Source organism: Pyrgilauda ruficollis, unplaced genomic scaffold (assembly GCF_017590135.1).
Source record: "Pyrgilauda ruficollis isolate IOZ18807 unplaced genomic scaffold, ASM1759013v1 scaffold34, whole genome shotgun sequence".
NCBI classification, from domain to species: domain Eukaryota; kingdom Metazoa; phylum Chordata; class Aves; order Passeriformes; family Passeridae; genus Pyrgilauda; species Pyrgilauda ruficollis.
The window spans coordinates 3,430,320-3,453,045 of record NW_024524822.1 but is presented as its reverse complement, the minus strand read 5'-3'; the positions used below and the strand labels follow the sequence as shown (position 1 = coordinate 3,453,045).

At 51.4% G+C, this 22,726-nt stretch overlaps 2 protein-coding genes across 3 annotated transcripts in view; one reads left to right on the top strand and one right to left on the bottom strand.

Moving 5' to 3' along the window:
• Positions 1–22,726, top strand: part of ASTN2 (astrotactin 2) — a 264,180-nt gene that overhangs the window by 152,072 nt on the left and 89,382 nt on the right. Inside the window, exon 16 of the mRNA XM_041475041.1 lies at positions 19,493–19,758. Within this exon, the coding sequence (XP_041330975.1) occupies positions 19,493–19,758 (266 nt within the window). The remainder of the gene's footprint in view (positions 1–19,492; positions 19,759–22,726) is intronic.
• Positions 4,439–11,477, bottom strand: TRIM32 (tripartite motif containing 32). Of its 2 annotated transcripts, XM_041475043.1 has the most exons (3): positions 11,449–11,458; positions 10,759–10,890; positions 4,439–8,747 (listed from the first exon to the last, which is right to left on the bottom strand). In XM_041475043.1, the coding sequence occupies exon 3, from the start codon at positions 8,678–8,680 to the stop codon at positions 6,737–6,739; it is 1,944 nt and encodes a 647-aa protein (XP_041330977.1). In that variant the 5' UTR covers positions 8,681–8,747; positions 10,759–10,890; positions 11,449–11,458; the 3' UTR covers positions 4,439–6,736. The 2 variants fall into 2 exon arrangements, with proteins under 2 accessions (XP_041330977.1, XP_041330976.1); XM_041475042.1 differs by lacking the exon at positions 10,759–10,890 and having other exon boundaries at positions 11,449–11,477.

The following is a 22,726-nucleotide window of genomic DNA, read 5'->3' as shown; positions in this document are numbered from 1 at the left end:
ACTCCTCTACTGATTTACCCTCATTTTGCCAGCGACATAAGGCAGATAGGAATAAATAGCTCCAGCTAGACAGTTCTCGATGCCTTCTCCACTCAGAACAGCTCTGGCCTGCCGGGCTCCCTGCTGCTCACCAGCCCGTTCTGAACTGCTCAGTGAGCACACATATGCATCAGCTCTAATAAATACAAAAGTAGGGCCAGAATAACTGTCATTTGTTAGTGGACAAAACAGGTCACAAAAGGAGGGAGAGAGGAGAGTCTCAAGCTAATTGGAACAGCACCAACTGAGGAAAATGCACATTATGGGGTCTTTGCAGCACCACACAAAATTATTTTAATATTTTAATCAACTTCATAAATCAATCGCCGGGCCTCAGGAGGAGGCCTCCAACAATAAAGGCACAATCTGCGCTCGAGCCCTAATTGAAAACATGGTTTTGAAGAGAAGCTCACGCTGCTGGTGCCAGGGCAGGCGCTGGCTCTGAGCCGGCCTGGAGCTGCCCCAGTGCCTGTGACGTGGACCAGTGTCTGCAGAGCTGTCCCTCCTGCCAAGGGCAGGGACAGGCATCCACCTCTGGTCAGGGACAGCAGGGATCGGGCAGCCTGCTCTGCCTGGAGCAGTGACAAGTGTTCCCTTCCTCCTGCAGGTGGATGAGGAGTTTGTAGGGGGGAATGGGGTGACACAGCAGACTGCCCTTGTTCCTAAGGGTTTGCAGGAGTGAATCCTGTGATGGAGAGCCAGAGAGGCACGGTGGCACAGCTGCAGCACACCCAGCACTGTGCTCCTTCAGGGCAGGTGTGGGAGCATCCCCCAGGCTCCCTCAGAGGAACAGCCTCAGTCCGTGAGCACACCAAAGCAAACTCCAATTTTACTTCATGCAGAGTGATTAAAAGCTCATTTTTTGGGCTGCTTGCTCCGGCTCTGTGCAGCCAAGCAATGCTTTAACACATTGAGTGGCCTCCAAGCAGGGACCTTGAGATCGACCCAGCCATTGATCTGTGCCATGGGAGCCTGCATCGGTTTTCTTCCCTGGTGGAGCCAGCATTTAACACTGACAGTGCCTCATTAAGTTGGTAGCAGTTGTGTGAGGACCTTCATTTTGCAGCTGGGACAAACGTGACCTCCCCAGCCAGCTCCAGCTGTGTGTAAGAATGTGCTGGGCCTGGTGGGATGGAGGGAACCAGCTTTGTCACAGTGGTGCTGTGGATTTCTGGAGAAACCAGTGTGGAGAACACCCTGGAGTGCTGGCTGCTGCTGAGCAGTGCCTCCATGGCATCCACACTTCCTCTTTTTCTCTGTTCTGTCCCCACAGTCACGGGGTTGGGGTGGATGAGGTGTTGGGAGATGACACAGCCATCTGACCCAAACTGGGCTATTCCTCACCACACAGTGCCATAATAATAATAAACCTGGAGGTGGAGGCTGGGGGTCACCCCACCTCAGAGACTCAGAAATTGTACATTAGGGAAGAGAGTGATCCCTCCATCCAGCAAATCCCCCTGCTGGGAACCACTTCATTATCTGATAAAAGTTCATCAGAGAGCTGGTTGGTCGGTCGTTCCTCGTTCTGGCTGGTGAGGAGGAGGAGAACTTGCTTAGGGAAGGGGAAGAGCTGCTCTGAGAGCAAAATCTGACAGCCCTTGTCAGATTTCTGCAAGAGCTGTTCCAGTTTGCTTATTCCCACTGGAGAAGCCCAGCTGGGAAGCAGGAAGGGATGCTGATGGGCTCAGGATGTGTGTGCCTGGGTGGGGGAGATCCAGAGGGTTTCACTGCCCAGCTGGGAGGTTACTTTAGGTCTGCAGTGAGGGAAATGTTTGTTTTTCTTGAATTTCCTATGATCTCTAGATAGAGTTTCCTTGACTGAGGTTCCCTGGCCACATTGAGTGCTCAGCAAGCTCAGCCTGTGGCTGCTGCAGATGGGAAAGGTGTTCATGTTCCCTCAGTAATCGATCATTTATGGGAATAGTCTGTGAAGGGGCTCTGTTCTGGCAGGTGCTGTCACATTCCCTAAGCCTTTCTGCTCCCTGCCCTCCCCAGTACTTGCTTATCTTCTCTTGGACAACACTCCAGGAACTGCATTTACCTGTAAGAGGTGACAATTTTCATGCTTTCTTATGAACTCAGCAGTTTTGACAGGAGATCTTCACAAATATTCTTCACAAAATTAAGGATAGAGCCTGGGCGTCTGCTAAAACAGCAGTCCACATTCCTCTGAGTGAGGCCTGTGGCTCCCTCCTGTCCTTTCAAGGCTCCATTTGTCTCCCTTCAGGTGTGATACTGCCATTAACACAATTAAGATTGAACTAGTCTGCAGGAACCTTTAGTGTTCCTTTCCTAGATGCAATCAGGTGCATTAAGAAAGCTGTAAAGCTACTTTTTAGCTGTTAAAGGACATAATGGGTTTCCCTTATATGTGCTTGGTCAGAACTAGAACACATAGAATTTCCCTGGTTTTGAGATTTGACCCTATGTACAACCACTCTATTACCTTTTTAACACTCTTAATTGCTTGGTTTATGTCATTATTTCAAACCCTCAGATTTCAACATTTTGTTTGGAGGAGGTAAAAACAATCTAGCTGGTTGTCATGAAATTTAGCTTAGACAAAAACATGTGCTGTGAGTAAGTCTGCTAAATGACCTTATGCACTTCTCATTGTAATCCAGAATTGCCAGGCAAGTTGAATAATTAGCTGTGCAAAATGAAATAACTTAAAATCCTCACATTGAGTAATGACCCAGAAAAATCACTTAAGCTATACAATAGGAACAACTCAAAGCATCTGGCTTTATTTTCACTTTTGTAGCTCTACCCCCTTTGAAGAGGAACAGGCTCTCCTCCTCATCCCTTCATTCCCTGGCTCCTGGTTTTGCCCAGAACAATGTCCATGGTTCAGCTGTTCTGCCCTAAGAAATAAAACCTGTGATAAAGCTCCAGGGTAGGTCTAACAGCAGCACACGAGGATTGAATAATGTTTGATAAACCAGAAATTCCTACCTGTTTAAAGAGCTGAGATGAGCCCAAGTGATGAAATCCTTCACCCAGATCAGCCAGGTGGCTGCAGAGGGAGGGGAGGGGAGAACCTGCATGTGCTGTGGATGAACCTACTGAGGAAATGTCCCTGCTGACCATCCAGGAGCCCCTCTGGCAGCCCCCGAGCTGGGGTCGAGGCACCTTCACAGCTACACCCCCACACTCAGTCACAGCAGCTTTCCTCACCAGCTCAGCTCCCATGGCAGAGCTTTGATCTAAAAATAATTTAGTCATGGTGTAACATCAGAAGGACAGACCAAGCTGGTGCCTCCAAGGAGGGGGACTAAAAACAGATGAAACCCAGGTGTTTTATACCCTAGCAGTGTAAGTGCATCAAAGTCAGAGGTTTTCCAGGTGAGCCCATGGCTCCTTATGTGTCCAGTCACCTGGCTGCACCACAGGTCCCCACTGGCAGACCATGGATGAGCCAGGGACACAGGGGATGGAGTTTTCAGCCAGGCTCCCACATACAATTGAGCTCCCAGAGCCAGTGAACTCAAACCAGACTTCTGAAACATCAGGTGACAAGGGAGATACTGCCCTCGAGGCAGTGTGAGCTAAGGTACAAAACCACAGCATTTGTTTTTAAGGTGAATAGGGAAGTGTCAGGAAAAGTTCCACGAGCCTGCCAGGATCAGATTTCTCCTTGGCAACCTGACACATAAAAGGGTCTCGTAGCCACTGTGTTCCCAATCTAATCCCTGCTGGCTGTAAAATCCAATCTGCCACCAAGGGGAGAAGATGAAGTGTTTTAATAAGAAAATGAGCCGTTTGCAATGCACTTTTAATTGGATCAATTTTTCCTTTATTACACAATCTTTAAAAACCAAACACATACGTATGACCAGACAAGCTCTTCCTCCAGATACAGAGCAGGAGCCAAACATTTCAACATAATCCTTAATTACTCCATTTCACCTCGTTTGGCAGATGATCATGACACTGTGTGGGAGCACCACAGCAAGTAGAGCTCTGTAAAATCATCTCAGTCAACTTTTGTCAGGGGATGTGCAGACCCTGGGTGAGGGACAGCAGATTTTCTTCCTCCCTTTTCTCCCTGAAACTTCAGACTGGAAGAGCTGCAGGCAAGACAGAGCCCCACGCACTGACTGCCGTGTCCTGGCCCACCAGTGCCTCGCAGGGTGGTGTTATTTTTCTTAATCCTCTGAGTGAGAAACAGATGACAGACACTTTGTTTGAACTCTGTAACCAGGAATAGGCTGGAGTAACCAACTGCTCAGTTTACTGCATCAGCTTTTAATTTTTTTCCTTTTAATTTTTAATTTTTTTTTCAAGCACTCCAGGAAATGTTATTGCTAGTAGTTGTGCTGTTTATTGCAAAAAAAAAAAAAAAAAAAAAAAAAAAAAATAACAGGAAATAANGGGTTTTTTTTAGAAAAAAAAAAAAAAAAAAAAAAAAAAATCCACGGGAACAGAAAATTACAGAGGTACATATTATCATAGATAATATTGCTTTAATTATTCAGGTCCACAGTAGCCTCCTGTGTAGAGCAGTTCTTGGAAGCAGGAGAAAGGTTAAAAAGTAAACAGGAGAGGAACTGCCATTGCCTTAAAACTGGAAAAATGCCTTCAGTTGCAATGTCATGAACTGCAGCACAGCCCAGTAATAATCACTTCCCCAAAACTCATATTCAAGACGAGAAAGGCTCCTCAAATTGCTGTCACATGCCTTGGGCAACTGCCCCCTCCCACCAAAAAAGAGAAGCAGAGAATGTGAATAGCAATGTAAAAGTTGGTAGCCTTGGCAAGCACATGGAGCAGCTCAGGAGGGAAGGGGAGCTGAGTCCCCTGGGCTGCTTCAGCACCATCAACCACCTCATGTCTTAGCTCCCTTCTCCACAAGATTTTTCCAGTACATTATAGAAGGAGAAATTGGAAGCTGCCCTGATGGAAGCTCCATCACACAGCTGTGTTTGTGTGCTCACTCCTTCAGCACTGGCTGAGCACAACAAAGAGAGGGGAAAAAAAACCCAAATCCCACCAAAATCTGCTTCCAGTGGTTTTTTTTCTGCAATCCCTTTAACTGCCAAACATCCAGCTAGAGCAGCAGAAGCTCACCAACCTGCTTCCCTTTGCTGTTTCAGCAGGGAGAAGTATATGGGCTTAAAAAAAAAAAATCACCTGTTGCAAACATGTTGTAGGACAAGTAGCAAACAATTTGCTGGAGAATGGCAGCCACTATAAAATCAGCTTTTATATTGTCTGTGGTGGCCCCAAATTTGCAACTACGTTGTTGATGGCAACAAATAAATGCACTGCAGTGTAACTATTATCTGTGGCAGATTAACATGCTACCACTGTGCCCTATTTAAATGCATCTTTCCTTCAATAAACTATTCTGGGCGAGCAGCACCACACTGAGGTACACATTTATCAGCCAGGAGAGCAGCACTGTGGGGGCCTTGGTTCACACAGCTGCAGTTTTGTGCTTCATTTGGCCCAAAGCCTTGATGAGCAGAAACGCTGGTGCCTGCTGGTGTCGTGGAAAAAAAGAATTACCAAAAAAAAAAAAAAAGTATGAGGAATGTAGTGTTTTGCTGTGCAAGGGAAAAAAAGGCAATGCACCAATGGATGTGCTTCCAAATCTTAAAAAAATAGAAGTGAAATAGTCCCCCCTGCCCATCCTTATCTCAGAAGTGAGTCACTTGCACAGAGGAGGTGCAGATGAGTGGAAAGCTATTGCTAAATGCAGTGGTCTGGAATGCAGAGTAGTGAAGTGCAGGTGAACATACAATACATTGCATTTAATCTCATTTCCTACAATCTCCCAGTCTTATTCCCCCAGCTCTTTCCCCCTTCCCCAGGAAGTTTTAGATACCAGATAAACCTTCCAAAGACAGTTTCCAGGATACATTTAATAATAAAACAACAGTAAATAGCAACCCTAGGTTTCCCCTATTTTTTTTTCCTCCAGCTCCCTCCCTTTTTACCCCCTTCAATCTAGCAGAACTCTGATTAGTAATAAAACTCCTGTCTTCTTACAACTCAGGAATAAAGAGGGCAATTTTCTGGCTCAGCTCGGTCTCCCACGATTGCACAGTACTCACTTCACACAGAACAGACACAATTCACAAATGGCACGATGGGGCAATCTCCTGAACACCAGAAAAATGGGAGAGACAACCCTGCCTCGTCAGGGTGGAAGCAAAGCTTCATCTCCGTGCAGCTGAAGTGGCCATTTCATTTTATGCAGTGCTGCAAGCACAAATTGCTCTCTCTAGGAGTTGCCCAGACAACTGCTACCCAGTTCCTTGCAAGTATCACAGGATTGCCTCTGCTAGTTCTCTAAGGGAAGGTGATTTAGAGCAGTCAGTCAGTGTTTATGGCACAAAGAAAGACACAATGGTTGAAGCTGGAAGTGTAGGAGATGTGTGGCATAAGGAGGTGAAGAGGTTTATGGAGTGACTAGTCACAAGAACCGAGACTGCAAAGGATGGATCCTTTCCATCGCGCTTGTCCTTATTTGTAGGGATTTTATATAAAAAAGAAGAAGAAAAAGCAGACCACCACCACCACCACAAAAGCTATTTTGTTTCTAAACACAGAACATGATGACCCCTATGCCAAATCCCCTTCAGCTATGGCACAATCTTCCTGAAGGCTTGACACTGGTTCCCGTTGGATTGCAAGGAGGCCGGAAGAATCTCCACTGCCAAGACAGGCTTTGCTTGCAACCAAGCCTTTAAGGGGTGGAGTATCTTCTCAGGTGGTAACTGTAGATCTTAATGCAATGATCCCAACAGTCCAGCACCAGCAGCTGCCCTTTGGGAGTAACAGCAATACCCACTGGGCAGGTGAGTCCCTCCCGGATCAGGATGTTGTAGCCGCCTCCTTTAGGAAAATGCAGGATTTCCTTACGACTGCTGTCAGCAACGATCAGGTCTCCCCTGGAATCAACGCACATCCCAGCAATGCACCTGAAATCCTCATTCTCAGAGAAGAAATGGCTAATCTGGCGTCCCAGCTGCCCATCTGGGCCGACAGAGCCGATGGAGAAGCCTCCTTCCAAGTGGTGCTCGTACTGCCGGTTCTCCAGGTTGAGCCCCAGCCCCTGAGTGAAGTAAATGGTCCCTTCAGCGTCGCAGGTGACAAACTTGGGGCGCACAGCGCTGCACAGGCAGCTGTACTTCACCACCCCCACGCCACGGTCCACGGTGAAGCACCAGAGCTTCCCCCCTTCCACGTCGGTGACGACGAACTGGCCCGAGGGCAGCGCGGCGATGCCCCAGGGCTTGCTCAGCTGGCTGCGGTGACACGCCACGCAGTGACCATCCATGGTGTACACCTTGACAGAGTTGTCGTAGCTGTCTGTCACACCGATCAGCCCGTGGCAGTTCATGGTGACAGAAAGGGGGGTCAAGTTGGGCAAGTCTGCTCCAAGGAAACTCAGCACAAAGCTGTCGATGCCACTGGGGCTCCGGCGGATCTCCTTCAGGAAGCCCTTGCGGGTAAAAACCTGGATTCGGAAGTTGCCCCGGTCTGCCACGAGCACCTCGCCTTGGCTGGTGACGTGCAGGCTCACAGGGAGGTTGAACATCCCTGGCAGGCTGCCCTTGGAGCCCATCTTCTTGATGAAGGAGCACTGCTGGATGCTGGTGGCTGCTTCAGGCATCCTTGGCTTGGCTGGCGAGGAATGGGGGGTGCAGCTGGGCTCCTCCTGCACCAGGTCAGGCTCCCTAAATGGTACAAAGGAGGATGCTGCATTTTCCATGAGAGATTCCTCCACATTAACGCTTCGGGGTTTCTTCACCACCTGCCCAATCTGCAGTGGTCCCACGTGGCTCACCTTAAGGAGTTCCACCTCTTGGAGAGTCAGCTCCCTTGGGAGACTGTTTGTCAGCTCTGGTTCTTCCTCGTCTGCTGCCTCCTCCAGGAGAGCTATATCCCCCTGCTTTATTTTGGCAAGGAAATAGTCACAGCGAGACATTATCTGCACTTCTGCTAAGTTCAGCAGGTAAGCCTGCTCTTCCATCACCTGGTTATTTATCTTCTCCACTTCAGTCAAAGAGGTGGTGAAGAACTTGCGTGACCTGGCCAGTTCTTCCTGGATCTTGCGCTCCTCTTTGCTGTACTCCTGCAGAACCGCTTTGTATCTGGATTGCAGGTCTCTTGAAACATCCTCCAGAGCAGCTTTCCTTTTCTGAAGATCACCCATGAGCTCCCGAAGCCTGGCAAGCCTCGTTCCAAATTCCCTCCTACGCTCCTCAGCAGCCTCTTTGATAGCCATGACTCTGTGTCCTGGGGGCATGTGCGAAGCCTCCTTGCACGGCTCACACAAAACCAAGTTACAGCTCTTGCAAAAGTGTCTTGGCAGCCTCCTCCCGCAGACCTTGCACATGAGAAGTCCCACCACTTCCCCCAGGCCGGCCGTGTCGATGATCTTCAGCACGGTGAGGTTGTCGGTGAGCTGAGCCAAGCTGGTGATCCGCGTGATCTTGCTGCAGAAGGGGCACCGGATCCCGTTGATGCTGTTTGCCAGGAGCTTCTCCAGGCACTGCTTGCAGATGGTGTGCCCACAGTGCAGCAGTTTGGGCCTCAGGTGCTCCTCGGTGAAGGACTCCATGCAGATGGGGCACTCCAGGACCTCTCGCAGCGCGTCCGAGTTGAGATAAGGGGCGGCAGCCATGGTGCTCCAAGGCAGCTTTATCCAGCACAGTGCCTTGTGCTCACATCTATTCCAAGGTGCTCTGATTCTGTCCAGGAAGAAAAAAGGGAAATGTGATTTATGTCACCACCAGAAGTTATGTATACATGCAATTTATTTCTGACTTATCGCCTAACCCTGCAGAAAAAGAAACCCAGTTAGCTTTTCCGTGTTGGGAAGGATGGATTAGTCATAGCTAATCTCAGGGTGGGCAAATTTCAAAACTAACTTGCAGCTCCCAGTGCGATGAATTATTCACTTGCAAAATTTGTAAAGTAGCACTGAAAGAAGTGTAATGGCACCAATATGGAAGCCCAGTAGATACTGATGACTGAATCATCTCCTCATGGTGCCCATCTCCTGCTGCCAAGCCTCCGAGTTTACATAATTTACTGAAACCCAGGGAGATTAAACCAGGCATTCAAAATGTTGCACATCAAAGAAGGAACCAGATGGTGCGATGCTTTAGGACATTAATAGATCACCTCTGGAGACCTGCATTCAGATGTGACATCAGATACCAACAAAATAAATGTGCTTGGTTCACTCTGCTTTGCTAGAGAGCCAAAACACATTTTCAAGGTTTCATACATTTGCAAGGAAGTGAAAGTAGCAGGAATGCTCTGTCAGCTTCTGCTCATTCTGGGGGTGACTGTGCATGCTGAAAACACACAGAGAAGGTTTGATGCCAATGCATCTCAGTAACCTCTGCCATGCTGCACCATGCTTCATGCCAATTAAACACAGCTCAGGCAGGTATTAGCAATAATGGAGCTAACGGACAACTCCAAACATACTCCCAGTGTTCACTATTAGCTCCTGAACTCAGCTTAACTGCATTTAATTTCTGCTCGTTTCACAATCTCACAACGTTGACCTCGTTCTTATCCCCTGGTTCAGTTTTACACCACTCTGGTTGCTGTTCAGCTTCAATCCAGGTTTCTCCACCCTCACATCCCTCCCAGCAGGGAGCAGATCCCAGCAGCTCTCCTGCCAAAGCAGCCATCCATTCAAAAGGAACAGAACAGGGCTCACATCATTAAGTTATTATTCACTAGACTGGGTTTCAAATCCTTTGTTATTGTACTGCTTAGCCACTAAAAAATAGGGGAGAAAACCTTTCTTCTAGGGAAGAGGAGGAGAAGGAAGTAGTTAAGTCTTTGAAATGAAGAGACAGTGGCAGAGGGATGTGAACACACATTCTCTCTGAGAAATGGCTGCATGCACACAGCATTCTCACTTCCCTGCTGGGTCTGCTGCCTTCCTCTTTGGGAAAGATTCTGTGTATTTCAGTTTGCTGTGTGCTCCTGTGCAGAAAAACAGCTGCAAGGAAGAAAAGTTCTTTATGCTCATACAGAAAGGAAAAAAAAAAGCCCCCTAATTTTAATGTGTCAGCTGCAGTTCAGAATCATTAAAGCCTGTATTTCAGGAAGGGATTCAGTGGCATGGCAGAATCTCCAGGCACCACGCTTGGATCAACCCAGCAGTGGCAAGTTGAGTAGCACAGCCCTGGCCCTGGGGAAGCCGAAACCTGGGCACTGCCATGGAGAACAGAAACCTTCCTCTGAGGGAGGAAAAATCTGTGATTTAAAATGATTTTAAAAAATGAAACACAGGATACCAGGTTCATTATTCTTACTTTCCCTGGAAACATGTCAAAAGATTCGCTTAGGGAGGGACAAGGGAGCAGCACAGGCACCAAGTACTGCGAGTTACATTAAAAGCTACCTTTAAAACAAGTATTTTCATTAAAGAACAACGGTAGATGAGATTTTAAGTCAGGTTGGGCTTTTAGAGAGCTGATTTGTATGACATTCTTTTCATATATAACCCCCTTTATCGGAATGTCAGCATGCCCTCAGTAATGGGACGTTATTTTTTCCTTTTATCTCCCTCTCACACTCGGCTGTGCCTCCATGGAAGTTTCCTTAACAGCGAGTTGTTCTAGCGTGTCGGTCCCTCCCGGGGCAGTTCCTCTGACGCAGAGCAGGGTATTACAGAAAGCCTCAGCTGAGGATCAAGCCATAAAACCGTGAATTATGCGAGTTTGGTTTCCTTACATTCGGAAGAAATTTCCTGCCGTGGTTTCTCTTGTCACCCGGTAGTTTTTAGTGAGCGTCTGCGGTGAGAACACCGGCTTCACTTGTAATTCAGAGCTCGTGTCATTAACGAGGGAAAATAATGGGGTAATGCTGCAAAATAAACCCTGCTGACAGGAGTTATCACAACAACAAAACCAGCAGGACAACCCTTGGGTTTGGAGGAGGGTTTCACTGAAAAATCCAAGGGTTTGGGCTGGAAGGACCTTAACGATGGCCTGACTGCACCGCTGCCACGGGGGTGAAAACACACAGAGAAGGTTTCACACGTTCCAGCAGCCCAGGCTGCTCGGAGCCCGTCCAGCCCGGCCCTGGGCACTGCAGGGATGGGGCGGCCATGGAGCGACCCGTGCTGCTGTGTGCCCGCCGTGTCCGCACGAAGCACACGCCCAGGCTCCGTCTGCCCTCAGCCGCGCTGGGCTCCATGGCAGCGCGGCGGGCGGGGCCCGCTCCGAGCCCCCTCTGCCTCGGCCGCCGCGCTGGTGCCGGGGGGGACAGAGCGAGGCGGCCCCTTCACTCCTACCGCTCAGCGCGGCGGGGCGCGGCCCGGTGCCCCCCTTCCATTCCCTCCATACCATTCCCCTCCATCCCGTCCGTGCCAGCCCGTCCCCTCACGCCGCCCGCCCGGGGGTCCCGCAAATGCTTTTTCACCTGCCGCCGCTCCCGGCCCCGCCGCTCCCGGCGTGCGCCGCGCGCCGCGCGTCACGTGAGCGCGCCCGCGGGGCCTGACGGGAGATGTAGTCCGGGCGTGCCGCGGCTGGCGGTGGGATGGGGGGACACCGGGGGACATCGAGGGGACCGCGACACCGGCACGGGGGGCTGTGGCGGAGGGGAGGGGCCGCGGGATGGAGCTCGGTGCTGCGGTTGGTTGTGAAAGGAAAGGGGAAGGAACGTCTTTTCGGATTTGGGTATTTTTTTGGGGGGGGGGTTTGGTTTTTGGTTTTTCTGTTCTGTTTTTTGTTGTTGTTGTTGTTGTTGTTGGGGTTTTTTTTTTTTTTTTTTTTTGTTTGTTTGGTTTTTTTTTAATCCAGTTGTTATGTGTCATTTCGGCACACACAGCTTTTTTCACTGCCCTTTCCCTGAATCAGGCAGCGCTGCTGCGGGACCAGCCCCTTCCCTTCCCTTCCCTTCCCTTCCCTTCCCTTCCCTTCCCTTCCCTTCTCCTTTCTCTACTCTTCTTTTCCTTCCTTTTCCATTTCCCTTGCCTTGCTTGCCTTGCATTCCCTTCTCATTTCCTTTCCCGTTCCCTTTCCCCCTCCCCTTTTCCCTTTTTCTCTCCCCTTCCCTTTCCCCAGCAGGATCCTGAGTGTTTGATGGGTTTTGCATCACCTACTGCAAGCGCGTTTCTTGGAGCAGCCTGTGGGCTCCAGGACAAAAAGGACTATTTTTGGGTACAGCTGTGAGCAGGCGCTGCAGGCTGGCAGTGGTGGCCAGAGGCAGGGATTTGGCCTCTGGCCTATGGCTGGGCTCTGCCCCGTGTTTCCTGAAGCACCGACCCCGCTCCAGCCCCATTTTTGCTTGGATGTCATGAGCCTGCTTTAGGGATGGCAGAGAGACCCCTGTGCTGTGAGCCTGTGGGGCTGCGGGGCACACTGAGGAGTGTCAGGGCTTGGGGGCTCCTCTGGGATCGGGGGGAGCCACGGGAGCCGTGTCCTTCACAGGCAGCACCTCGTGGTGCGGCTGCAGGTCTGGAGCTCAGCCTGGCAGGAATGCAGTGCCTGGGGAAGAGCAAACCCTCAGTTTAACCATTTCCCAAATCCCTCCGTGTGGCCTCTCTGCCCGCAGCGCTTTTCCACTGCTCACCTGCTCCAGCCGCCCCGACCTGCCCTTGCATAATGCAGCAAGTCTGGCCACCTTCTGCTCTTGGTGGTTTTTCCACTTTGTTTAGAAAAGAATAGTTCACTTGGAAGGGATCTACGTCCCTGGAGCAGCAGGGATCAGCAGTGTGGGCAGTGGGTGCTCTCAGAGGCAGCAGGAGCAGATGCAAAGCCTGGCCAGGGTTGTAGAAGAAAACAAGTGAGATTTTTTTTTTCTTTTTTTTTTTTTTTTCTGAATCCCAGTAGCTCCCTGGGGGTGTTTCTGTGCCCAGGGAGGGGACACAGAGTTCACTCCCAGTTCCTGGCCTCACCAGGGAAATGCTCTTTCAGTCCCTGATACATGGGGAAGAAAAATGGATGTAAACATTGAAAGCAGGGTGGTCTGGCAGATCTCGTGAGGCCACCCACACCTGAAAATGAACAGGGTGAGGATAAAACAATGGTAGAAATAGGAAATAATCTTTCAGTGCATCCTGGGGAGAAAACAAAGGACTCTCTGGATTTAATTAGAGGTGACAATGACCAGCTGATGATGTTATCCATCATGTGTGAGTATGGGGACATGACAAGGAAGGATGGGAAGGTTGTCCAGCCTGGGACCCCAGTTACCCTGCCAAAGTTCCTTTGCCAAAGCTGTGTTACAGGGGATACTTTCAAAATCCCCTTTTATAGGGGGTTATCAGGGGTCTCTAAGAGCTCTTTTTTCCTCAGTAAGTTTGTAAATGTCTCATCTGAAGCTGAGGTGAGATCCTGCCTGTCCAGCCTGCAGGCAGAAGAGATGATTTCCCCCAAGATTCTATTTAGCTCTGTCCAGCCTCTGTTCTAGGGCAGCCTTCCCAAGGGGATGCCTTTGGGATCATCCCCAGGGCAGTGAGGCTGTGGCAGGCCAGGGGTCACACGTGCCACCAGTCACAAGCACGGTGGTGCAGCTCACTGTTCACACCTTGGCCTTGGACGTCAGGATTGTGTTTAATTGAGTTTGGTTAATCAGCTGGGAGCAGTGGGCATAGCATCTTCAGGGAGAGGGGGTGTGAAGAGGGGCAGAGGCAGTGTGGACATAAAGGTCCTCTTCCCCAGGAACTGTGGTGACAGGACAAGGAGTTTTGGGTACAAATTGAAACAGGGAAATTTAGATTAAATATTGAGAAGTTATATTTTTTTTTTTATTGCGAGGATGGTGAGGCACTGGCACAGGTTGTCCAGGGAGGTTGTGGCTGCTCCATCCCTGGATGTGCTCAAAGCAAGGTTGGATGGGGCTTGGAGCAACCTGGTCTAACTGGAGACATCCCATCCCATGGCACGGGCTTGGAATGGGATGACCTTTAACGTCCACTCCAGCCCCTTCACATTCTATAAACAGGAGATTAAAAGGGGTCATGGAGCCTCACGCTCGGGAGTTTATCCAGCATGGACACCCAGGGGATGTTACAGATTCGCTGTGACACACTCTCCTCCCTGAGGCTGGGGTGAGGACAGCAGGATGAGACCCCGCGGGTGGCATGGAGGGGTCATGGGGCGAGGACGGCGGGATGTAGGGGACCATATGCCCACACAGGGATGGTTTGCCATATCCTGGGATGATATTCTGCATCCTGGGATGGTGTTCTCAAAGCCCGGATGGTGTGCCGCATGCCAGGATGATGTGCCACATCCTGAGATGGTGTGCCGCATCCTGGGATGGTGTGCCCACGCCGAGATGGTGTTCCCAAAGCCGGGACGGTGTTCCCAAAGCCCGGACGGTGTTCCAAAGCCCGGACGGTGTTCCCAAAGCCGGGACAGTGTTCCCAGAGCCGGGACGGCGTTCCCAGAGCCAGCCGCATGCCAGGATGATGTGCCACATCCTGAGATGGTGTGCTGCATCCTGGGATGGTGTACCCACGCCGAGATGGTGTTGCCAAAGCCGAGATGGTGTTCCCAAAGCCAGGACGGTGTACCCAAAGCAGGGACGGTGTTCCCAAAGCAGGGACGGTGTTCCCAGAGCCGGGACTGTGTTCCCAAAGCAGGGACGGTGTTCCCAGAGCCGGGACGGTGTTCCCAAAGCAGGGACGGTGTTCCCAGAGCCGGGACGGTGTTCCCAAAGCAGGGACGGTGTTCCAAAGCCCAGACGGTGTTCCCAGAGCCCGGCCGGTGCTCCAAAGCCCGGCCGGTGTTCCCAAGCCCGGCCGGTGTGCCGCACGCCGGGATCCCAGCGCCGTCCCGCCGCGGTGCCACGAGAGGGCAGCAGGGCCCCGCGGAGCGGCTGGGCCGGGGCTGCCCCGCGGGCCGGGACCGCCCGGGAGGGGCCGCGCCGCCCCCGCAGCGCCCGCCGGAGCTCCGCGCCCGCGTCCCGCAACCCCCGCCACGCTGAGCACCTGGCAATGGCATTCCCACCTGGCATCCGTGCCGCGAGTCCCAAAAGTCGCCTAGCGGTTCCTCGGGAGTAATCACTTGCCCAACCCACGCTGAGCTCCGCGACTGGGGTGTTGGTGGTTGTTTGCTGGTTTGGCTGGGGCGGTGTTTCCCCCTCATCCTTGAGCCCAAACCCTGGTTTGGGTTGGAAGGAACCTCAAAGCTCATCTCGTTCCACCCCCTGCCATGCGCAGGACACCTTCCACTGTCCCAGGCTGCTCCCAGCCCTGTCCAGCCTGGCCTTGGGCACTGCCAGGGATCCAGGGGCAGCCACAGCTGCTCTGGGCACCCTGTGCCAGGACCTCTCCACCCTCATTGGGAAGAATTTTTTTTCCTGATATCCCATCTAACCTTGCTCTGTGCCAGCCATTCCCTCTTGTCCTGTCCCATCCTTCCCACACACATGGATGGATATGCCAGTCTTACAACCCTTGGACACTGTGCCCATGCCTTCCTCGCAGCCCCAGCACTGTTTGCCCATCTCTAACAGTGGGCAGCATTAAATCTGTCCAAGCTCTTCACAGACCTGGTGGCCACTGCAGTGGCAATATCTCAGTGCAGGAGAAATTCCCAGGCAAACACATCTATTGATTTCCTTTCTAACTCCCTTTGGATGGATTTGCCAGCCAAAAGGGTATTATTCCACCAGGTGTAAACAGGCAGCCTGTGTCAGTGGGTGTGTCCTGGCCACAAGTCCCCACTGTCCTGCCTGTGGTGGCACTAGGTCTGTCCAGTGAAGACTGCTTTATGGGGAAGGTGGACCAGAATTCTCTCTTTCTTGCATAAAATGCAAATCCCAGGTCCTAAATCAAGTCCAGCTGAGCAGCCTGTTGGTGTTGGTGGGGTTAACCTGCTGAGCCTGTAGGAATCCCTACCTGGGTCTGTTCCCAGTCTTCTCTCTACAACTCCGGCTGGAGAGACTTCTCCTGTCCTTGTTCCAAGCATTTCTGCTCTTCAGGAGATATCACATCCTACCCCTGATATAGCTGCATTCTTGTGGCAAGTGGAATGGTTCCCAGTTTTGGGATGACTTGGGGATCTTTTGGAAGAGGTGTTGTATGAAATGCTGAGCCACTAGGAAACCCATCTTCTCCTGGGAGCTCTCAAGACAGGACAGCACTCCAGTACAAATTAGGCATTGTGCTGTTGGTTTTGTTGTAGTGGTGTTACCCTGCTCCCTCATGTCCATGCACCAGGAGGTGCTGCTGGTAATGCTGGAAGCATTTTCCCACATCAGCAACTGCTGCATCCTGAGCAGGGACCCCTTTGTGCAGGCACACACCTCGTGCTGTGGGACTGTAAAATCCTGGTGGAGCTCAGAAATGGAGCCAGGCACCCCAGCAGGCAAACATTACCTCTGCACACCCTGTTCTGCTCATCCTCCCTTTCTTACACAAGCTCCGATGCCTGGCACGAGGCTGTTATTTTATTTCTTTTGTGGTGGTGGTAGTTGTTTGTTTGTTTGTTGTGTTTTTGGAATTTTTGGTTGTTGTTTTTTTAAATCCATAATTCAGACAAAAAACCTAAAACTCCCACAAGTTGCTGTGATGTGTCCAATTGCATCCGAGGCTCTCTGCTCCCAAACAGATGTTGCCAGGGTTCAGCTGAGTTGCCAGCAGTGTTAGTGGCAGTATGTTCAGATTCAGGGGCTGATTAGGGATCCCCATATCCTCACTATTGCAGCTGAGTCTCTTCCTCTTCCCAGAAAGGACCTTGGGAGTGTCCTGGCAGCAGTCACCTGCAAAGCCCTTCCCCAGGAGTGAAGCAGAGACTTTGCAGGAGTGTCCTGGGAGGTTATCCTGTTCTATATAGGTAATAAAAGCCAGGCTGAGCCTACAAGAACTTGTGGGGCTTCTCCCATTCACTGCTGAGCCCTCTCCTTGCACGCAGGGAGCTGAAGAGAGAACCAAAACTCATGTTAGATGTAGGGCAGGGGGAAATGGAGGGACCCCAATCCCATCTTCACAGGCTATAGTTGCAATGGCAGGTGCAGGTGTATGTTTTGGAGGGAAAATACCTCTCAGATCTGAAAACCTCCTCTGTGAGATGCCCTGAGTGATGAGTGGGGGATGTGGGTGGGATGAGAGGGAAGTTCTGTGTCCAGCAAGGAAACCTCCAGCTTTCTAGGGATGAGGCATCTGAGGAAGCAGATGAGGAGCATCTCCTCCTCACTGCCTCTCTGGCTCTGGAGGAGCTGGCTCACAAGCAGGGTGTGCTGCTGGTGCTCCCAGATGGGTTCCAATAGCAGAAATAGGGGGATTATTTTGTTAGGGCTGTGTGCAAGCACCTCAAACACATCCCACAAAAGCTACCAGGAACTGCCATCCAGTGCTGATGCCATCTAAGTGTTTGGATGAGAGCTGGCAATTTGACAATGCAGCCAGTTTCCCTCTGCTAACCCACATGCTATTTCATTTTCCTCCTTTGGAGTTGTACCCAGAGCCCTCATACAAGGGAACACCATAGATCTTTGTCAGTCTGCAAAGGAATCCTTTTCCCCAGTGCAGCTGGGATCTGTTCTAAAGAGGATTAACTGCAGACAGCCAATTCCACCTCAGCCACGAAGAGCTGCTCTGCTCACAGGTCTGCCATGAATCACCCAGCTTCGTGGTTAATCTGTCACTGAGCCCATGGCTGCTGGGGAAGGGCAGCTGTTCTGCTCACAGTTTTCTACCTTACCTCATTTTCAGAACTCTGGGCCTTCCCCTGTGCAGCTCCACCTGAGCACTGCTGCTCCTGAAATGGCTTTGTTCCCACTGGTTGGATTATAGTGATCTATAATTCTTAGCTATAAGGCCAATAATTCAGAAGGAAGGTTTGATATCCTGTTGCCAGTAATGAGATGACTGATTCCACTGTCTTTTTAGTGTTCATGTCTTCCTTAAAGCATGGCTCCAAAACTTCCTTCTCCATGAAGGATCTCTAAAGCTGCTTCAGCTCTGGTGAAGAAGCTTTGCAGCCCAGAAGTGTAATTATCTCCTTTCTCTTCTACACATACTTTAGTAGTGATGTTAGAAGATGCTACTCTAATTGACAAATGAGAGGAGGCTCATGGTATCCCCCCATAAATTCCTTCTTTTTCTGCCACCCTGTTTTTCAAGGCTTCATGGCTTTCCCTTTTTGTAAGACTTGAAGTTGCCTGGAGCTGATCTTCTAGAAAATAATCTCTCCAAGAAGCAGCTGCAACTCCTGTTTCCCATGTCTGTGTACACCAGTGTCTCCCTAGATGTTGAAACATCTCCCTACAACCTTCTTTTAATTTATCTTAGCAACTGCTCCCCTTTTATTCCACTAAAGCACGGGTTGGTTGGAATTTGCTCGTTGTCCCCGTGACAGCTTTGATCCTGTGCACAGAAGTGTTCCCTGACAGCCAGACAGCAGGGAAGGGCTGTCCCTACCCTCGAGGGCTCTGAGAGTCATGAATGAATGCTGTTTACTTGTATTTCCAAATGGCTTGTGCCTTGCCAGATCAGCTGCATGTCACTGCAAGCCGAGCGTGCTGAGACAGCCCTTGCTCCTCTTCCACTCCTCTCAGGACTGGGAATTTGTTGCTAGAGGCAACAGCCATAAGATGAAGAAAGCCTTTTCTTCTGTAGGTCTGTCACCAGGTTATAAAAGTTGGGCCTTCTTGGTTCAATCCAGCTGTAGACAAAGATTTTAAGTGGAAGTGCACAGGGCAGGCATTGGAGTCGTGTCTCCTTTGTTCAAGTGTGATACTTCCCTTGGCCTTGGCAAGTTTTTGGACAAACACAGAACAAGGTAAAGGTTCTCCAGGTTTATTGTCTTGTGCTTAAGACCACCAGGAGGTTTCCCAGTGGATTTCAAAGGCCTGAATGTTTCCTAAAAGCAGTGTTGGCAGTTTGGTTTTGGTAATGTCTCCATCTATTCTCCAAGCAGTGAGTTTGTTCTCGTACCTGCTTTTCCCCACTGCCAAGGGGCTCCATCCCTCCACGTAGTCCTTTTGCAGCCTCTTTGGATCCATTTCAGCGCCCTGGATAATGTGTCACCCACAAGAGTGACCTGAGGACCACAAGGACTAGAGGGGGCTGGTGTTAGGGTGGGGATAAAGGGCATTCAGCTCCTTGGCCTGGTCCCTTTGGGGATTTTTCTCTTTGGCAGGGATTTTGAGGTGATTTTGTCTCATTTTGGAGCACAGAAAGTGGACATGCAAGTTAGAAAAAAGAAGAACATGAGTTGGAAAAGAGAAGAGCAATCAGTTTTGTCAGTTTAGATCTGAGAGGGGACTGAGTGAGGTCACAGAGGTGGGGCTGGCCTCCGTGCTTGTCTAGGAAAACTCACACTTCCAAGGAGTGACCTGCAAGTCCCATTTTTCTCCTTCTTTCCTTGTCTTTTCTTTTTTTCCTGCTTCCACCTGGCCTACACCTTCAGCAGCTGCATTTATCCTGGCTGCAGTACAGTTTGGCTTTGGGAAGAGTCCTGAGCTGAGCTTTGTTTAATACTGTTTGGTTTCTCCCCTCTCCCTAACCCAGAAACAACTGAGCTTGGGAACAAGAAGGAGCTGAAATCCATGCCCTTCATCACGTACCTGTCAGGCCTGCTGACGGCACAGATGCTGTCAGATGACCACCTCATCTCGGGTGTGGAGATTCACTGCGAGGAGAAGGGGCGCTGCCCCTCCACCTGCCACCTGTGCCGGCGGCCCGGCAAGGAGCAGCTCAGCCCGACCCCGGTGCTGCTGGAGATCAACAGGGTGGTGCCTCTGTACGCTCTGATCCAGGACAACGACACCAGGGAGGTGAGTGACGGGCCAGCCCCACTCTGTGACCTCACTCGGTCCCCTCTCAGATCCCCTCCTGCAGGTTCCCTGGAGCGAGGGGGGTGTTTTGGTGTTTTCATGTGTGGGATGGTGTCAGGGATGGAGCTGGCAGGTCCTGCTGCCCACAGCCCTTTCAGACCTGCATCTCCCTGCCTTCAATAGGCTCAAGGCAATGCCAAGGCCACAGTCATTCCCAGTGTCCGTGCTGGTGTGCAGGATGTGTCCTGTGGAGAGGTCTCAGGAACCAAGCACCAGCTCAGTCCCTCACTCCTGGCTCCAAGGTCCAGGACATACCTGTTTGGGGGGTGGCCAAAGTCCTCCAGGGCTCCAGCCTAGCTTTGCAAAGGTGCAGAGGGAGGGAAGAACCATCCCCTTGGGACAGTCCCACAGCCACAGGAGGTCCCTGTTACTCCAGGAGAGACCAGCCAGGCTGGAGGTCACTGGTCGCTGGGGCTGGGCTCCTGCAAGAGCTTCAGTGTTAATCCTGTCGAGATTGAGTTCCCACTTTCTCGGTTCACTGCCACTCCCAACCCCCTCTGCAGCCCTCTGACCCCAATCTCAAGCCCAGAAATGACAGACCTGCTTAAAGTCACTTATTGGCACTGAGCCTGTACTTGATTAGGATGTCTCCAGTGAGCCAGCATGCAGCATCTGTGGGTGGGCTGCAGAGGGCTGCAGGTCAGGAAACAATCCTGGCATGTGGAGGTGTGAGCACCAGGAATGATGCTTCACCCCCTTCCCACATTCATGGGGAGAATAGTCCTCGTGCTTCTCCCGGTACCCAAATTTCTGGGTGCTGTCTGTGGGGAGTCACTCCTTGCCTACCTCTTGATCTGGTTCCCGCTTTCCCATCTCTCAGCTCTCTTGCTCCTTGCATGAAGCCATGCCTGACTTCCACACCTCAGTTTGCCTCTCTTTCTGGGTCTTTTCCTCAAGCTCCCTTTCTCCCACTGTGTTTCCTTCCTGCATTCTTTCCCCCACCCCGTGCCTGCTCTTCCCACTGGGCTGGGTTGGCCTGCTGTTGTCAGCGTGTCCAGGGCAGTGCTGGGATGAGGCACTGCAGGTACAGGGAGAGCAGTGGGACAGCTGGCTTCCTTCAGGCAAGAAAGATGTGCTTCCCAGCAGCAATCTGCCAAAAGACATTCTTTTAGGGATATAAGAGGTAGGTTAGCCAGCAACGAGGGGATAACAGTGAGGAGCCCAGCAGGATCTGAAGGATTTCCATGGACTTTGCTCACCACCAGGTCCCCTGCATTGCCCTGTGCCCAGGTGACAATGCCACCCTGCCTCTCTGGGCCTGGCTGCAAACTCCCCCCTTCTTCCTCCTCCTCATCTTCCTCCTCACCTGCCCCCCCGCCATCCTGCCAACACTGCTGGGCTCGCTTGGGGTGCCTCCTTGTTCTGAGGAGCGGTAGTCTGTTCCATCAGCAGCCTCCCTTCCTCCCTCCTTCCCTCCCTCCCCTGCTCCCCTGGCCCCATCAGCTGCAGCTGGAGCTCAGCCCGCATTGTGCTTCCTGCTGAGGCGCTGGGAAAAGCAGCAAACAAACAAAACCCCAACCACACCAGAGACACCCCAGCAATATTCCCTGGGGTTGTGCATCTCTCCTCCTCTTCCTCTTCCACCTGCTCGCCCAGGGGTGGAGGGGCATGCCCTGGGAGCCTGTCCCTGTGTGAGGTTCTGTGTGTGAGTCTCCCCTCACCCCAGGGAGCTGTGCATGGGCAGGGCTGGGGTAAGAGGTGACAGGGTGAGGGCTCTGGGCAGCTGCAGCGTGGAGGGGGATGCTGCCAGAGCAGGCACTAAGGGAGCTGGCAGTGAGCAGCATGTGCCAGGACAGGTCACTTTGTGCCATCCACAGGTGCTGGGGTGAGCAGCAGGTGGGATCATGCTGTCTTGTCTTACCACCCCCTCCTTAGCTGGATCTGGTTGTGTCAGCTGTAGGCTTCTCTTGACAGCAGGCCCTCTCATCCCTTCCTCCCTACAACCCATCCCAGACCATTCCCATCCTTGCTCCAGCAGGACACAAGGGAGTGTTTTCTGCCTCCCCTGCACCCATTTCTTAGTCATTCCCATTCTCTCTGCATGAATCCCTTGTGTTGCATCAGCTCCATCACTTTCCCCTTCTTGCTCACTTCTGATGTGCTGTCTTCTCCCTCCATCCCTTCACTCCAGCTTGTTTCTCCCCCTGCTCTCTACCAGCCTCTCTTCTGCAGGACTTTTATTCTCTCCCTCTCCCTCTCCTTCTCTTGCTGTCCTTGGCACCACAAGCAGGGACAAATCCTGGTTCCTGAAGGCTGAAATCCACCACTGCTGAGGAACTTGCTGCCACCTCGGCACAAACCTTGGTTCTCCACATTGGAAGTTTTTCCAGGCAGCCTGGGCTGGGCAGAGCTGTAGGTTTCCTCTCTGGAGGAAGTGGAGCTCGTGGGGGCCATGTCCCTATCCTGGAGAGGATGGTTTGGTTTAGGGTTAGTGCTGCCTCTGTGGAAAGGTGTCCCCATCCTCTTGTGGCACCATGAGCTCGAGCATAGTGGATGCTTATGGAGGGCAGGGGCATTGTCTCTCCCTCAGCTTCCCCTGTGAGCAGGGAGGGTTACCATGAAAGGGAAAGGGATTTAGGGGTGGTAAGGAGCTGCCACCACCATGGGGACATCAGCCTGTCAACCAAGACCCAGAACACCACCAAGTTTAATCGGTGACTGTACTCTGTACTGAGAGACTCCCACAGGTCATGTCCCACCAGGAGCATTTCATGTATCATCTGGATGATGAAATACCCACTTTCAGCATCAAACAGAGGCCAGGCACTGCAGAGTGGCGTTCTACTGTGCCATAAATAGGATTTCCACTTGCCTGGGCTGAACCAAGTACAGCATCTCCAATCCTGAGTGCTCCATTGTCTGCTTTTCTCCCTTCATGGAGATGATTCTCAATCAATACAGTGAGTAC